Source organism: Brachypodium distachyon, chromosome 2, assembly GCF_000005505.3.
Source record: "Brachypodium distachyon strain Bd21 chromosome 2, Brachypodium_distachyon_v3.0, whole genome shotgun sequence".
In the NCBI taxonomy this organism is placed as follows: Eukaryota; Viridiplantae; Streptophyta; class Magnoliopsida; order Poales; family Poaceae; genus Brachypodium; species Brachypodium distachyon.
This window is the reverse complement of record NC_016132.3, coordinates 43,938,507-43,956,439: the sequence shown is the minus strand read 5'-3', so window position 1 is coordinate 43,956,439 and position 17,933 is coordinate 43,938,507. Positions and strand designations below refer to the sequence as shown.

Genomic DNA, 17,933 nt, shown 5'->3' with positions numbered 1-17,933 from the left:
ATGGTAATTTTTCAGACAGATTTTTTTTATTGAAATATATCAATATGGGAGCTAGTTCGAAGATCTCGTCGACACAAAGCTAACCGTGAAAACAACCGTAAATCGAATACAAAGTTTGAGATATATAACTTTTTAAAGTTTCAGATTTTGCAAATGCATGCATGCATGCAACATACTCTCCGTGGTCTCCTGCATGTACGCATCCTGACCAACGAGCGTGCGGTCACGCATTAGCAGTCATTTTAAGTAAACTATACTACTACAAAAATCCATCAATTACAAATGCCAGTACTTTTCTGCATCTATGTCTCCACACCAGCCCAGCCGCACCATCTTCTACTATAGTCCACCTGCGCGTTGAGCATCTCTGGCCAGCTCCCAGCGCCCCGCCGCCTGTGCCCCTGCCTCTGCTCAGCGCGAAGCCGCCCCTGCCCCGCGCCCTGCTGCCCCAGACCAGCGCCTCTGTCCAGCGCCCCGTCGCGGCGCCGCCCCATCCCCAGCGCCTGCCCCTGCCCTTGCCCAGGCAACCGCCCGCTACCGCTATCCCCGGTGTCGCCGCCCACTACCCCATCCCCAGCCCCTCCTCTCGTCCAAGGTCTCGCGGAAAACTCCTTCAACTGCGGTCCGTCCAAGGTCCGCCGGCGGGCGGCTACTCAAGCAGAGCGCGGCGTGGCAGTTGCCGGATGGGGAAGGAGATGACGGGAGGGAGGCTCCGGGCGTGGCAGTTTGACGGATGGGGGATCCCGACCTCCATGCTCTATATGAGGGATCCCGACCTGAATATGGGGCATGGTTGGATATGAGAATGGGATGGGGTACTGCTGGAGGGCGTTTTTGGCCCAAATTTCCTAAATTAAGGTATTGAGCGCTTTATAGGAGATCTCTTGGAGTTGCTCTTAGGGAGCTACGTGGAATTAATCAAATGGTACCATGATGACCTTGAGCTCCTTCGTCAGGTCGCCGCCGTCGTCGGCCGCTCCGTCAACCTATCTGCGTCAGCGCGCCCTCGTCGTCTGGATCGAGGTAAGCTTTTCACGTTACTATCAGGTTGACGCCCCCCTGACAACTTTTTTTCAGGAAAAGCCTCCTGACTGCTTGTAGTCGTTGTTTTAGGAACGGAGGGAATACGTATAAGTTGCTAACCGAATGTATCTATGATGTCCTGCAGCGTACCAAAAGGAGACGACGAGTGCACTGACCTCCTCCTACCAAATTAGGACCAGAACCCATCAACCCTGAGCCTGAAGCTACTGGTGATCTGGTGCTGTCCGTCACAGTGAGCCCCACATGAGCACGAGCTGGCCGGGAATCGTGGAGAGGCACCGGACGAAGCCGGACGCCAAAGACGGGGCAGCCACGTACAGGAGGAAGATGCACACACTGGAGGTGAAAGACGACCTTGACAGCAAGCACTACCTGTCTGAGAGAGAAGAGACGAGAGAGGTCACTAGCGGATCACAACCTTTGAATTTAATCGACGGTCCAAATTATAAGATGTATATGACCGTATTTTATACTCCCTCAGTTCCAAGAAACAGTGGAAGAACATTGACCATAGAAATTGTGATCTTTGCCCAGCCGTGGAGACCATCGACCATATCCTACTACGGTGCCGGAGTGCACATTACCTTTGGTCTGGCCTGAGATTGTCGGATCAAGCCACGCGAGCCATCAACTCTATCTCCTTACTGGAGGACCAGAACGAGTCCAATCAAAATTGGTATATCTTCTTCGCAGCATGTGCCTCTTAGCTATGGCACGCCCGGAACGCAATAGTCTTTCGGAAAGAGCACATGCCACTGCAACTCATCAAACGAAACATTACTGATTCTCTCCGTCTTTGGAGCTTTGGAACAAGTAAAGATATTTGGAGGTTCATAACAAATAAAGATACTCAAGCTCCTTCTTGATCAGTGGGTGGAATTCATGTCCTGAGAGTAATTTGTTTTCCAGCTTTCTTTTCTTTCCTTCTTTGTTTTGACCCACTTACAGGGTTCCTCTTGTGACTCAACTCTGAGTTCATTGGAATATATAAGGGAGACAATTGTCTGTCTTCGTATCAAAAATAAATAAATATTAAGTGACTTTCTCTTACATGTATCTAGATGCTTTTTAGACGCAACTGTCTGCTTCTATTTCTCATCATCCAAGCTGTACGCTCTTCACTTTAATGTCTGAACATTCAAACCACAGAGACATCCATTGTGCAAAGTCACGAAATATCCAAATTTCACAGCAATGCAAACTCAAATTGGCGAGCTGATTGATTGGGAGTATGGATCCCTTGGGAGTAAGGAACATAGAAAACAGCAAAGCAAGCCACTAAAGCTATGCATGGAGAAATATATAAACAATCAATGAGCCAAAATTTGATTTCGACCTGCACCATGATAGGTGCCAGAATAAGTTAGAAGGAAACAAGAAAATAGAACAAATGGAATCAACTTTGGTCAGCTGACGAGGGCGAACTGCTCGTCTTATCACTGTGAAATTCTACAACAATGCATGTTATATTGTCGGTACTCCCACGGGCAAAAGCGATATCTGTCAACTTCCGGGCTGCGGCCTGAGGGCCCTTCTCCTCCTTCACAAATGCAACAGCATGCTGGAATGATTACATTCACTATATCAGCACAAAATTGGAAAGTAATGGATTCACTATATCAGCACAAAATTGGAAAGTAATAGGGAATGATGATGCATTGCCTTGATTCTTAGTTTTGAATGAAAAATCAAACACGCTGCTGACAAACAAATCACAATATGGAAAATTTCTTGCCACTAAGACAAAAGTAACTTTTAACACGGCAATGAGATTGCCAATCATGAAAGGCAGTGCCAAGCATTTTCAATACTAGTATTTAGTGAACACGACTATGAGATTGCCAATATGAAATGCCACACATTTTCAATAGTGTTTAGCGACTGAATTAGCAAAAACCTATGGTGCCACCGCCGATAACTTTCCTTAAATCTTTTCTCATACAAATCCTACAAAAATGCTGGGTAGCAAAAATCCAATATGAATGCTATTGGTTGCGGATACTATGAATTAGTACGACTTCAAAACTTATATACTCCTTTAAAATCAAGTTGCAAACTTAAGAAATTTGCTTATTAATCTACTCAACAAAATTCAAATAACTAATTCCACGTGAAAATCTGCAGCTCGAAAAGTTTGACAATTGAGTTGACGCCTACAAATAAATTTTTTGACTATGAAATCATACAAGTTTTGGGAAATCCTCAAGTCGAATTGATGATCAAACCAAATTGGTTTGCATGACTGCGTCTAAACAAAGGTTGCACTACAAATGTCACTTTCCGATACATCACATCAGTGGGTACACCATATAAGTCCCAATGTCACACCTACAATTACTATATATAGTTCACCCAAGAAGGCACAACGGAAATTTAGATAATGGTAGACATATGCTCACAAACAGAAAGTGAAACATGTATGTGTATTAAATTTGGTACATCGGCATACTAACCTCATTTGACACCACGTCCCACAGCCCATCACTAGCCAAAATTAGATATTCCAATTCATCATCTATTTCTTGTTCCTGACAAAATATTTTGCAAGCGATTAAGTAATTTCCTTGATTACATGACATCAAATATCAGGGTCCAGGGCACCAATTTCATGTTATCCTTGTAGTTGACACAGTAGGAAGTAATGAGGATTGCAAGACCACCTGAATCTCAGGCTCTGCAACAACAAACTGCTTCAACAAACGATCACCAAATGCCCGAGACATCGCAAGTACACCACCTACCCTCCATGTTCCTGCAAAACCCCATTTGGCATTATCAGCTAAAAGATCTTTCACTGAACACATGATTGATTTTAAACAGAGTAAGCAACAGTTTCAGTGGAAACATACATACATGCACTATCACTAAATCAGTACATAAACAGTGTCAGACTTACCACTCCATGTTACAACTCCACCAGCATTCTCAATCCGTTCCCGCTCGTCGCTTCTGTCTGGTTTGTGATCATCAGAGAGAGCAATAGCTGCAAACAAGAGAGACCAAACTGATTTACCAATAGAATAAAAATACTGGTATATAAGCTGCTTGTGCAATATGATCTTGCTTCCTTGCAGAAATGTAGTTAGAACTTAAAAAAAAATATAAATGTGAAACTAGGACACAAGCCAGACAGTATCGATTCAATAGCGGTGTTTCCTTGAGCAAATATACATCATACAGTTCAGGAAGGAAACCAACTATACATCGCAAGTGAGAGGACCTCTCTGTCATGTTGAACCTAAAAATACACCCTATTCGACATATTTCACACGATCTATCTGATACCCAATTTGACACACAAAAGTAGCTTCTCCTTTCAATAAATATGCTTGAAACAAAGGGATTCAGATTATTTATTTTTCAAGCAAAACAAATTAAATTTACTTTGATGCATTTACAGACGCAATAAAAAATAAATCATAAATTACATGAACTCTAAAATAGCCTTAACTGTTACATGATGATAATTCCTGATTACTGGCATAAATACTACTCCCTCCGATCAATAATAAGTGTCTCAGATTTAGTACAAAGTTAGTACAAAGTTGTGCTAAATCTAAGACACTTATTATGAATCGGAGGGAGTATCATATTTTCTGTCATGTTGGGCATCTCTCATGAAGAAATCCATCGCAATTTTGAAAGAAAAACAATCCAGCAATCGTGATAATTGGTAATATATCCAAAAATCTATCCACAACTAATTACTTCCTCCGTTCCATAATTCTTGTCTTAAATTTGCCCAAAAATGGATGTATCTATTCTTAAAAAGCGTCTAGATACATGTAGTATTTCGACAAGAATTATGAAATGGAGGGAGTAGTTAGCATCAACATGTACATAGGTCATAGGTCCCAAAGAGGCATGAAGTGATTTTTCACAGAATAATCCATGTTGAAGATTGTTGTAGTTACCATGAATGAACGCAGAAGTATATGATATATAAGTACATACCACAAACTGAGATAAAAAATATATCAAAGAAAGTTCGCACCTTTGCCCGACTTTGATATTACAGCCCGTGAATCGCCAACATTTGCCACATAGAGATGATTGCCAACAAAAATTGCCGTTGATGCAGTTGACCCATCCTGTCTATTAATATTGGTTTCAGCATCCAAGAGATCCAAGTCAGTTTTCTTATATGTCTCACCTGGGAATAGTCATTAGTTAGACTGGTAGCTTAGCTATTCGATGCACATGCAGTAAATGATTTTGAAGTAACACTCTCTGGGCTAACATCGTACTTATTGCCAATTTTGTATCAGTAATGAAAGCTGGATGTTTCAGGAGGTTTCCAAATAAGTGCTGCTTGAGATACTCAGCAGCATGTGAACCACCATGGCCTGTGATGACAAAAGAACGTTAGATTTGAGTATTAAACGAGAGAGAATAAAGTGTTTGAATGGTGAACTTCTGACCATCAAATACTCCAAAGAGGTTTATTTTATTAGCATCAATTTTAGATGACTTTATGTCGTACAAGTCTTCCATTCTTTCTCTGCGCCCTCTAAAACTAGAATATCCACAAAGCAGACTTCCGTCCTCACTGCAACCACAGATGTCCACAAGAGAAGAATTAAGAAACATAATAGATGAAGAAGCACGGTAGTAGACTTACTACTGCAAGCATTCCCAAGGTTAAACAACACATAAGGTCTGGTTATTGATGACAAGAGAACATTCAGGTGGTTGTTTACAGGTGCTTGCAGGTGTCACAGTGCCACATCACCAAGCACCCTCACAAGCACCAGTTTAAGGCAAGCACTCAATGTGCATACAATTCAATAAATGATACCCTATGTAAAAAACATGAATTGTGCTTTCATATGTTCGCTCGATAAATGGATTCTACAAAAAAGAACACACAAGAAGGCTCAATGAGATTAACAGGACACTCTTATGGATGTAATGCTATATTCCTATACAATTGGCCCTGACTACTGGAGTTGTCTGCACTCACCTGCCCCCACATCATCAAAATTCGTTCTTGCATTCTGAGTTTCTTCCTCTGTTGTTTAGTCACAGAAAGACATCAATCAAACGTGCCTTTTCAAAACTGCTATCAAAGCTCACCTGTTTCAACCGTAGTTGCCAGGAATCCAGGTCAAGAAACAGGTCACGGAATGCCACCTCTTCAGGTCGAGGTGTGATGAGGAGTACACCTCTTCGGGGCGCTAATTGGGACATCAGTCATGGCCCAAACTAATCGGGGTCGATGGCCCAGGTCAATGACTCTCTTCTACACATTTTTATTATTAGTATATTATATAATTTGACTAAAAAGTGGAAACAAAAAATAAAGCAAAAAATGAGATGACAATGGACCAGCCCATCGTCCCCAACTCCCCATTTATGACGTAATGGGCTCATTCCTAGCCCATCTTCCCAACCCATTATAAAACCCTACAAAGTACTTCCTGCCTTCCTGTTTCTCACTGAAGGGGCATCTCTCTCTTTCATCCAAAAGGAATCGATGGCGGCAGCAAGCGACAAGCCCAGTAGTTGCAGTGAGCAACAACATTAGCGGCGGCCCAGCTTGCAGTGCAAAAACAGCAGCAGGGAAGAAGGCCACCCATGTGCCCTCCTCTATTCTTCATCTCTCTTCCTGCTGAATCTGAATCGCATAGCTGTAGCCCTCTATTGAGGATGAATGAACCCAGGCCATGGGATGAACCCTCGACCCGAGTTCCTCGCTTCTTGTCGGGGGGATGACCCCAGGTAGGGTCATGACGACACACATTAGCCGAGATGACGAAGGCAAAGCCGGCACGGGCATGTATGCCGGCATCCTTAAGCCAAACTAATACTAAGCCGGCATACCAAGTGTATGCCGGCATGTCTATCTTGTCTTATGTGATTGCAGGATAAGGACGAGTACTCTGATCTCGGCCACCGCTGGGATGTCTCAACGGTCTTATCCTCAACGTGTGGCGCAAAGTAAAGCAGCGTTATCTTTATCACGGGAAAGCAGTCGTTGCCTATGTTGCGGAGTCAGGCGACTGCGCAAAGAAGCACCGAAAGAGAATCAGTGACGGAAGCTGGCAGGTGGCAGCGGTACTTGTTGCAGGAGGCCAGGAAAAGTAAAGTTGTCTTGTCCCCTGCGGTGCCACTTGGAGGGAACCAAGGCGCGTGCCCGGCGGGGCCCTTAGAAGATAACGTTAGCCCCTAACCCACATGTCAGTGTGACATGGGCGGTCCATAAATAGAGCACTATCCCTCCCAAGAGAGGGATCGGTTCACTTAGTCATCTAGGGTCTTCCCCTTCTTCCTCAAGAAACTGCTCAAGGAGCACCATTGTAGATCTCAGTATCTCGGCTTATACAACAAAGCAGGAGTAGGAGTGTTACCTCGACAAGAGGGCTCCGAACCTGGGTAAATATGTGTGTGCTTGTGTGTTTGTGCGTGTTTCTCTTCATGTCCTCCCTCCTCCGGTTCCTCCTTCGTCCATCGGCCCCAACATAAGCCATCCTATGGCATCTGCCGTGACACCACCACGGCAGTTGGCGCCCACCGTGGGGCCAGCAGCGGCACTGGCTGGAGTTTTCATCCGGACGGGAAGCTTCCTTGTCACCGGAGAGCGCGTGGTCTCCTGTTTGGTCCAGAGATTCGGCTCTCTGGGCTTCATTGACAACAACTCCGGCTGCTTCAACAACGCTCCGCTTCCTTGCACATGCCGCTTCATCAACTTCGGCATGCATGAGGTTTATGTCGCTACTGGCAGTCCTTGCAGGTACCCAGAGCAGGTGGTGGTGGTTGAAGATCCCCCCACCGTCGGCACGGTTCGCGGCCGGCATGTCGACTGCCCCGCTGACCGTGTGGAGGTCATGGTGACAGCTCACGGCGTCGATGCTGGCAAGGGCACCGCAAAGAGCGACGCGGTCCCGAGCAAGTCTGGCAGAACGGCGAAGTTCCCTTTGGAGAAGCCGGATAACGTCGCTGCTCAAGCCCGCACGTCGGCTCTGCCGCCAAAGCCGACTCAGCTCCAGGCCTCCATCGAACGGCTGACCGCGTCGGTGGCGTCAAACGCTAACCCAGCCCAGCTGCAGGTGGAGTTGGAGCGCCAGAAACTGTTGAAGGAAGCTGTCGACGTGGCTCGCGCTCGTCAGGAACTTAATATTTCGCTCCGTGAGTATAACAAAGCACATGGTCTTAATTGTACCGCATTGACTAACCCTAGCCGAGTTGGGGAAGTGCGTAACCGACGCAGGAACTTGAACGCCGAGATAGCTAGAGATGGCAGAGGAGTGCCCGCAGTGTCGGCAAGTTTTGCCCCGGCACTGAAGCCAAAATAGAACACCCCTGTCAAGAATCTCAGGGCCACCGAGGCTGCGGCCGAAGAGTTACCGAATCTCACGGGAGAGGCACTCTGACTGCAGCAGTTGCGCGTGAAGGAGTTGCTCTGCACAGCCAACGAGCAGAATGAGGCATACATGAGATTGCACGGCAAGCCCGGTGCATCTCAAGTCATTCACTCGGCAGCTGGCGCTGATGGCCGGGCTGACAAGCAAGCATCCTCGCCTGGTGGCAAACGGGACAAGAGTGTCAACTCAGGCCGAGATAAGCGCCTAGAGCATTATGACCCGGTTCTGGCCGAGAAGCAAATGGTCAGGAGAGTCGAAGACAGCCAGAGCGGTCTGCGTCTCGGCAACATCGCCGAGATCAGCATGAGCGTCACTCGACTGGTCATGGACACCAACCTCGGGGTCCGGCACCCAATACTGCTGCAGGTCAGCAGGGTGTCGGGCGCAACCCCCTGTATCGAGGTGAAGATCGCCGGCAAGACCATGACGATGGCGGGTACTCGGCCATGGGAGATGAGGGCTATCTTAGGCGAGAACGCGATAATCTCGGCCCGCTCGAAGCCCGAGTTGGGAACAGACAAGTGTCGCCGCTGGATGCCTGACATCGGCTTGACAGAATATATCTGTCGGAGCTTTTGGAAGAACAAGGCCCTCCGGGACCGTGTTGTTTCGCGCACCGGATCATGAGAGAGACACCTACCCAGGGTTTCCAACTGCCCAGGGGTACGAGAACATATGATGGCAATACTAAGCCGGAAGATTGGCTGGAAGACTATGTGACGGCGGTGCATGTGGCAAGCGGCAATCGCCGATGGGCAGTACGTTATGTACCCCAGATGCTGGTAGGGCCGGCAAGGATATAGCTGAAAAATTTGCCGGAAGGCAGCATAAATTGCTGGATAGACTTTGAGGAAGCTTTCGTCAGCAATTTCACAAGTACTTACAAGAGGCCAAATCGCCCTCAGCAGTTGTCCATGTGCAAGCAAAGAGACAACGAGACTGACCGGGATTACCTGACAAGATGGAACAACCTCCGCAATTCCTATGAAGGGATAGTGGAGTCGCAGGCCAAAGCGTGGTTTGCCCAAAGATGCCGACATGGCAGCATGTTATGGCAAAAGCTGCAAAGAGAGATGCCAGCAACTCTGTCTGAAATGATCAAGATCGCCGACATGTATGCGCTCGGTGATCCGACTCAGCCATTGCTGATGCCGGCAGAACCACAAAGGGAGCATCCGACATACAATCCTGCCGGAGCATTCTGGAGGAACGATCATCAAGACCACCGCAACAAGAGACGGGACAACAGGCCGGATTACCGGTACGGGCAAGCCCATGTTGCCGCTATTCAGGATCAACCTGATGCCGGCTCTAGCCAGCGTCAAAAGACTGGAAATCAGCAGTGGGTCAAGAAGGGAGAGCAAAAGAAGACCTGGCAAGATAAGCAGAAGTATACGTTCGAGGTGATGCTGGATCAGCCTTGTCGTTTTCACACGACTAATCCCAGCAAACCGGCAAATCACACAACTCGGCAATGCAGCTGGATGCAGCAGGCCGAGAAGGGTGAGGCAAGTCGGCTGCCCCCTCCTCCACCGCTCACAGGCGCTAACGCCCAGATGCAGGGACCCCCTCCGGTAAACAATGCTGTCAATCAGGTGGAAGACCAAGGTATTCTGCAATATGCCGGAAGAAATGAATACAAGGAGCATCACCAGAGCTACATGATTTTCATTACGGAGCCGACTGACAAGCAGAGTCAGCGTAGGCAAGAGATGGAAGTCAATGCTGTGATGCTGGCGGTTCCAAAGTTTATGTACTGGTCGGAACAGGAGCTCAACTGGAGCAGGGCAGATCATCCCAAAGTTATGCCAAATCCTGGTGGATATGCTCTGGTGGTTGACCCGACACTCATCAGGCCCGACATTAACGTCAAGTTCACTCGGGTTCTCATTGATAATGGGAGCAGTATAAACATCATGTAGCGGGACACGATGCTCAAGCTCAGCATCACTGATAACATGCTTGAGCCTAGCCGGACTACCTTTCATGGTATCGTGCCGGGAGTGTCTTGTGCCCTAGTAGGCAAGATCCGAGTTGACGTCTTATTCGGCACCCGGGAGAACTGTCGGACCGAGAACCTGGTGTTCGAGGTGGTGGACCTCAGCAGCCCGTACCATGCGCTACTTGGCAGACCGGCACTAGCCAAATTCATGGCGACTACCCACATTGGCTATCTGAAGATGAAGATGCCGGGGCCAAATGGTACCATAACCATTACTGGCAACTACAAGCGTTCAATGGAGTGCGCGGCGACAGGGTCTGCTTTGGCCGAGTCACTGGTTATCGCTGGCGAGAAGTTACAAGAAGCTGTTGCGATGGCCCAAGCGGCATAGATTGGTCTGCCAGCTATGACCAATCCCCATGGAAGTGTAGCTTTTCAGGCAGCCAAGGAGACGAAGAAGATACAGGTCGACAGTGAGTTCCCGGACCGCACCGTCATCATTGGTGCCGGCCTGGGTGAAAAATAGGAAGGCGAACTCACCAGCTTCCTCCGTGAGCATCGGGACATCTTCGCATGGTCAAATCAAGACCTGCCGGGTGTGCCGAGGGAGCTAGCTGAGCACTCATTACATGTCAGACCAGACGCAAGACCGGTGAAGCAGCTCTTTCGACGCTTTGCCGACGACAGAAGGAAAATCATATCGGAAGAGATATCCCGGCTTCTAGCTGCCGGCTTTATCATGGAAGTATTGCATCCCGACTGGCTGGCGAATCCGGTCATGGTCGAGAAGAAGAAAGACGACCCAACTGCTACCAAGGTGTGGCGCATGTGTATCGACTACACCAGCCTGAACAAGGCATGTCCAAATGATCCTTTTCCGTTACCTCGGATCGATCAAGTGATCGACTCCACTGCCGGGTGTGAGCTGCTGTCTTTTGTAGACGCGTACTCTGGTTTTCACCAGATACCGCTGAACCCTAATGATCAAATAAAGACATCATTTATCATCCCGTTCGGGGCTTATTGCTATCGCACTATGCCGTTTGGTTTGAGAAATGCAGGGGCTACTTATCAAAGATGCATGCAGAAATGCTTGCATGATCAACTCGGCAAAAATGTGCAGGTATATGTCGACGATGTCGTCATAAAAACCAAAGCAAGTGCCACGCTGCTGGATGATATCCGAGAATCATTCGCAAATCTGAGGAGATTCCGAATGAAGCTAAACCCGGCCAAATGCACGTTCGGTGTGCCGGCAGGGAAGCTGCTCGGGTTTCTGGTGTCGACAGGTCTGCAAGACAGTAATCGACAGTTAATTCTATTGCAATGGGAGGTCAACAGTTATTAGCTTCAGGCTGAATATTCTAAACCCGGCCTGAATCTCGAGGAATAAATGTTTGAAGTTTTTAAGCTTCAGGCCGACGATTATAAACCCGGCCTGAATCTCGGGAAATAACTGTTTGAAGTTTTTAAGCTTCAGGCCGACTATTATAAACCCTGCCTGAATCTTGGGAAATAAGTGTTTGAAGTTTTTAAGCTTGAGGCCGACTATTCTAAACCCGACCTGAATCTCGGGAAATAAGTGTTTAAAGTTTTTAAGCTTTAGGCCGACTATTCTAAACCCGGCCTGAATCTCGGGGAATAAGTGTTTGAAGTCTTTAAGCTTCAGGCCGACCGGCCTGAATCTCGGGGAATGGCGTTTAAAGTTAATAAGTGTTGCAAAGTGTTTGAAGTTTTCTAAGATAAGCTTCAGGACGACTAATTCTTACTCGCCCTAAACCTCGAGGACTAGGAGTATGGATACTAGAAATAAAGTAAAAACTTTAAGGAATTTTTCGTACCTTGGCAGCTCGGCTGGATTCAAACAAGGCGACCCTCGCCTGAAACATTCGGGCTGATACAGACTCTGGAGTCGCCACAGGTGCGGGCCCCACCAGAGGGCTCTGTCGAGCTGTCTGGAGGGTGCCAGAGGTCACCTCATAGCTGTCGGAGCTGTTCCAGTCCATTACGAACTGGTCCAGCGACCCCCAGCTGTGCCCGCTGGTCGTCCTAAGGGGAACTCCCTGGTTACCCCGGGCACCTGCAAGCTGGAGGAACTCGGAGGCGCTTGTCCCGCCGGGATAGCGGAGCTCCTAGTTTTCCTAGCTTGTGCAGCCGCTAGTTGAGTAGCTTGCGGCTGCGGTGGCGGTGATGGCAGTGTTGTTGTAGTCTGCGGTCCTTGGGTTTCTTGCGGTTCTGTGGCCGGCTGTTGAGGAGTCTCCGCGACCAGCGGCTCCGTCTGCGTCTCGGCTGCCGCCGATGAAGGAGCAGCCCCGGCTGCAGAAGTCCCGCCAGCGGACGTCCCGGCTTGTGCGGCGCTCGAAGCGTCGATGCTCGGGCCGACATCCCGGACGGGGGATGTTGGATCCGCAGCAGTCTCGGTATCTTCCGTGGCCTGAGTTGCAGGCTCGGCACGGGGAGATGGAGCTGCCGGGATCTCAGACGCAATGCATGTCTGAGTGGCCGTCAGAGCCTCCCAACAGGAACGAGAGCTGGTTATTTTCATGATAGTTAAGAAGCGAACCGACATTTAAGATTGGGATGCTGTAAGCCTTACCCAACGGTCATGGGCTTCGGCTTTGGCCCACGAGAGACGACTTTCTTCTGCTTCAGACTTCGCGGAAGGTCCTTCTCGGCTCCGCGTTTTTCACGGGCCGGCGCCGCAGCAGCAGCTGGATCCGACGCCTCAACAGCGAAGGGATCGGCCGAGTCGGCCGTCCCCGGATTAATGCAGGTGTGAGCAGTTTAATGATAAGTGTTCTAACAACTATGAGAGGGTGTCGGGAATTATTACCTTCGGTGCAGCGAGGGTCGGCATGAGCGATCGGCACGTGATCCTCTGAATCAGGATCTTCATGATCGATCGTCCTGCGTTGGCTCCCAAAGCGCTTGTCCGAGGAATTCCCGTCTTCGTTGCGCTGAACGGTGAACCTCTGCACAGAAGAATCAAGTTGCGCCGAGATAAGTCTTTGTCAAATGAAAGCCGGCATAACCATATGTCGGATGAGAACAGAAGACACGAATAAATAAAAACTCACCGGAGGCGGACGGTGCTTCCAGCTGTACGCCGGCATACCCCATTCCCGGCGCTCCGGCATACTCGTCTTCGCGATCGACTTGACCCGGCGCTGGACTTCAGCTTGGTCAAGCCGGACGGTGGACACCCGGTTCAGGTCAAACTGACAGCCGTAGAAGCACATCTTGTGCGTCCGGCGTTGGAGCGGGCACAACCGCCGGTACACAAAGGTGGGCAGCAAGTCATCAGCCGTCATGCCTCCTGCCTTGAGCTCGAGGATGCCGGCGTGGATCTCGTTGATCTCGGGAAGGGTGTCCTTCGGATCATACTTCGAGTTCTTCTCCTTCGGAGGGCCGACTATGAATCCCGGCAAGTTGATCTTGTCGGTGTCGGAGGAGTTGACATAGAAGAAGGTCTTGAGCCATTTTTTGCAGGACTCAATACCCTGGATCCTAGGGAAAGCCGAACCTCGGCGAGGTATAACTGTGGCGGCGGCGCACTGGGTCATGGGCTTGGCGGCGCCGGGATTCTCTTTGTCGGCAAAAACTTGGGGCCGGAACATAAAGTATTTGGCCCACAAAGTCGATGGAAGGCCAGAGGCCGAGATAGGCCTCACAGCAAGTGACAAACGCCGAGAGTGAGGATGGCGTTTGCCGGAAGGTGCACCCGGCTGAAGGCCAAAGAAGTCTAGGAACTTTCTAGTAAAATCACTGGCCGGGAGAGCAAAGCCGCGTTCAAAGTGAGCGAGGAAAACAACGTGCTCACCAGATTCGGGTGCCAGCACGATCTCATCGACGGGGATCCGGCACTCCACATCTTCTGGAATCCGCCGGGAGCGGCGGAGCCACTCGATGTCCGCCGGGGAGATGTCGGAGCCCTCCCAGCCAGCTCGCTCCAAGCCCGTCTCCTCCTCCGGGTGCTGGGTAGCAGGGTCGACGGCGGCGTCGCGGGACGAAGAGGCCATTGTTGGAAACTAGATCTAGTTTTAGACCTTATGGCGAGAAGGTGGTGGCGCAAGGCCCGAGCGAGCAAGGAAACGACGGCGGAGAGCTAAGCGAGCGCGCGTGGGTATGCGGCGGCGAGCTCGGTTGCTGGGAGTTAAGAAGTGCGGGGGCGGAAGAGCTTGGAGCTAGCAGCAATGGCGGAGTGCGCAAGGAGCAGAGGAGAGCGAGAAGGATGGGGGAGTGCAAAGGGTTTTCACCGTCGCCCGCTCCCTCTATTTATACCCGCAGCGCAACTAATGGGGCGCGGATCTTCCGCACCCACGATCCCTGTGGCCAACGGAAGAGTCGCGCACGATCATGGGGGCAATCAACCCCATTAACGCGCACGCGCTCGGTTACTGCGCTGCGTGGCGCAGTAAATCCCATCGGATCCGGGAGTATAAGGATCCGCGTGGGAACCGATATTCCTCTCTTAATTGCTTGTCAGTTATATTGTCCGATGGGACGACGCGCCGCCTTAAAAGACGCGCCGGCGGCACTTCGGGCCTTATCTTCCCGTTATTTAAGCAGAGCGTGGAGTATAAGCGACAGGTGGCACTAATGTCGGCAAAAACGAGTTTTCTACTGTCGGCCATGAAGGAGAAAAGAATCTCGGCTCAAGGCTGAATAAGCGCGCCGACTCGGTATGTCGGAATGACTTGATCTCGGCTAAGAAGAACTCGGGGTTGTCTCGGCATCCTTTTCGGCTAAGCCCTGATGAGCTTCGATGGTTTGTGTGTGCGAAACTGTCGTGGCCCGACATTCTTCCCTGCCGGACCGCAGCAGCTTCGGGGACTAGTGTCGAGAGGATGACCCCGGGTAGGGTCATGACGACACACATTAGCCGAGATGACGAAGGCAAAGCCGGCACGGGCATGTATGCCGGCATCCTTAAGCCAAACTAATACTAAGCCGGCATACCAAGTCTAGGCTGGCATGTCTATCTTGTCTTATGTGATTGCAGGATAAGGACGGGTACTCTGATCTCGGCCACCACCGAGATGTCTCAACGGTCTTATCCTCAACGCGTGGCGCAAAGTAAAGCAGCGTTATCTTTATCACGGGAAAGCAGTCGTTGCCTATGTTGCGGTGTCAGGCGACTGCGCAAAGAAGCACCGAAAAAGAATCAGTAACAGAAGCCGGCAAGTGGCAGCGGTACTTGTTGCAGGATGCCAGGAAAAGTAAAGTTGTCTTGTCCCCTGCGGTGCCACTTGGAGGGAACCAAGGCGCGTGCCCGGCGGGGCCCTTAGAAGATAACGTTAGCCCCTGACCCACATGTCGGTGTGACATGGGCGGTCCATAAATAGAGCACTACCCCTCCCAAGAGAGGGATCGGTTCACTTAGTCATCTAGGGTTTTTCTCTTCTTCCTCAAGAAACTGCTCAAGGAGCACCATTGTAGATCTCAGTGTCTCGGCTTATACAACAAAGCAAGAGTAGGAGTGTTACCTCGACAAGAAGGCTCCGAACCTGGGTAAATATGTGTGTGCTTGTGTGTTTGTGCGTGTTTCTCTTCATGTCCTCCCTCCTCCGGTTCCTCCTTCATCCATCGGCCCCAACATAAGCCATCCTATGGCATCTGCCGTGACACCACCACGACACTTCTATGCTTTCAACTTTCCATCTCACATTCGAAAGCCACTGCAAATCCCTTTGTCTCTATCAATTGCCAACCAAAGTAGTCATAACAATGAGTGCTCTTGCATGGTTGATGGCCCAAAAGCTAACCTCTGTAATTAATTTGCTCTTAATCTATTTAGGCAAAGTTGTTGCCTTATAAAGAAAGCTGATGGTTGATTCCTTCCTTTAAGAGAGGTGTTTCCTCCTCACAAAATCCATTGTACTCTAGCAGTTAAAGGAACTACATGGTCGTGTAAGTATGATTCAAACGTAATGTTCAAGAAAACCCTAGACGGTAACTGGTTGCTTAGTGCTGTTCAAACATGTGCGGAGATTGTTTTTAAATCCCATTGAAGAGTTATGAGTCATATAAGAGTGATAATTAAGCTAACAACCTGTACACAGGAGGTCCTCTATACCCCCATCCAATCAAACAACTATATAAGCATATAAGATATCTACACATACCAACAGTCGCTACCTTACAAATTGCGAAATCGACGAGGACCCAAGCTATGTATTTCCCTAGTGGACATTTTACTTTATCGTAATAATAACGTCCTCGGTGGAACTGCATATATTATGTACATCTCAAGGAAGCAATGCCATTGTTTTGGGCTAGATCTTATCACTGCACAGACAGCAGTTTCACAGTTTCAATTACTCCCTCCGTTCCATAATTCTTGTCCAAATATTACATGTATCTAGACGCTTTTAAGGAAGAGATGCATCCATTTTTTGGCAAATTTGAGACAAGAATTATGGAATGGAGGGAGTAATAAAAAAAATCCATAGAGAGTAGAACACCATTTAAGTCGAAGTTGCTACCCAACATATCAGAACGAACAGTAGGATTATTCATGTATGAGCAATAGAGTAGAGCGCCAGGAAGCAAGGTTACCTCTTCCACTCGCCGGATATGTAGTCCGTCTCTTCTGGCAGCTCGCTCTCTTTTGGCACCGCCATGGCCACGGCCGCGACGGTAGCCTCCCCTAACTCTCTGGCCCGCGCCAACACCTGAGCGGAGCACGAGGCATTGGCCAATATCTTGGCAACCCGCGCGCGGAACCGACGGTGCTTGAACGGGTGCCACAAGCCGATCGACTTGAACCTCGCCGGCCTCGGCGGCCGCCCCGCCCTCGCTATCAGCGCAGCGGCGGCCGCGGCGGCAGCTGGAGACGACGAGCTCGAACCCTCCTGGTCCTCCACGCTGCCAGCGCGAACCATCCAAATCGCCTGCAACACCCAACTCGAGCATCAGTAGCAGATAAAATCAAGCTTGTCGGATCAAAAATCCCCGGGCCGGAATCGACCGGCGCGATCTCGGAGGGGGCAATGCGGGTTATGTGTACCTTCAGTATTCGATCGGTGTAGCAAAGGGGGAGAGGATGCGATCTGATCGGGAGGGGGCTGGTCTGCGGATGAGAGCGGCAGGCGCGGATGGGGAGGGAAGAGAGACGAACCGATGGGAACAGCCGTAGGTAGGGTTCCTCGGCAGATTGGCGTGGCGGCAGCGGGGGATATACGCAGAAGGGGAACCACGGGAGCGACGTCACGTGCGTCGATTCGCCGGATTTGAGGCGGCGGCGTGGTTTTTCTGGTTTGGTCGCAAGGCAAAGGGAGGGAAAGGGGATACGGAGAGATCGACCCAGACGATAACAAGGACGATAGATTTTTTCTTAGCAGAGGAGAGCTCGTTATATTTGAAGGTTATAAATATGTTGAATCTTTCTTTGGATTTTTTTAAAGTGCGTACTCTCTCCGTTCCTAAATACTTGTAACTGTTTTAATAACAACTTGTCACTGCTTACGACAAGTAGGATCATCGTTTTGTTTGCTACTGAATTGACTAACTTTGGGCAAAATGTGAATTAGAGTTGACTAAAGAATATTGGCATTCCAAATATTTGGTAATTATCAAAAAAA

At 49.3% G+C, this 17,933-nt stretch overlaps 1 protein-coding gene and 1 long non-coding RNA gene across 4 annotated transcripts; one reads left to right on the top strand and one right to left on the bottom strand.

Moving 5' to 3' along the window:
• The first annotated feature begins 240 nt into the window (after positions 1-240).
• On the top strand, positions 241-1,577 carry LOC104582809. Of its 2 annotated transcripts, XR_730834.3 has the most exons (3): positions 241-858; positions 957-1,023; positions 1,169-1,577. It is a non-coding gene; the product is annotated as an uncharacterized LOC104582809 (long non-coding RNA). The 2 variants fall into 2 exon arrangements; XR_002963832.1 differs by having other exon boundaries at positions 242-1,023.
• A 651-nt stretch (positions 1,578-2,228) lies between these two features.
• On the bottom strand, positions 2,229-17,684 carry LOC100830937 (probable protein phosphatase 2C 7). 2 transcript variants are annotated; one of them, XM_014897994.2, is made up of 10 exons: positions 13,428-15,245; positions 13,184-13,322; positions 12,947-13,061; positions 5,466-5,593; positions 5,292-5,390; positions 5,039-5,197; positions 3,941-4,027; positions 3,705-3,796; positions 3,498-3,572; positions 2,229-2,605 (listed from the first exon to the last, which is right to left on the bottom strand). In XM_014897994.2, exons 1-10 carry the CDS (start codon positions 14,367-14,369, stop codon positions 2,441-2,443), a joined length of 2,001 nt encoding a protein of 666 aa, XP_014753480.2. In that variant the 5' UTR covers positions 14,370-15,245; the 3' UTR covers positions 2,229-2,440. The 2 variants fall into 2 exon arrangements, with proteins under 2 accessions (XP_014753480.2, XP_003569371.1); XM_003569323.4 differs by lacking the exons at positions 12,947-13,061; positions 13,184-13,322; positions 13,428-15,245 and adding exons at positions 16,909-17,243; positions 17,360-17,684.
• Between the last annotated feature and the right edge of the window lie 249 nt (positions 17,685-17,933).

Bases quoted from the DNA above. Each gene is read 5' to 3' on its own strand.
- LOC100830937 (XM_014897994.2), bottom strand. From the start codon at position 14,369: ATGGCCTCTTCGTCCCGCGACGCCGCCGTCGACCCTGCTACCCAGCAC. The intron at 5,391-5,465 runs GTCAGAAGTTCA...TTGTCATCACAG, and splicing joins CCTCTTTGGAGTATTTGATG to GCCATGGTGGTTCACATGCT. The intron at 3,573-3,704 runs GTGGTCTTGCAA...ATATTTTGTCAG, and splicing joins TTGCAGAGCCTGAGATTCAG to GAACAAGAAATAGATGATGA.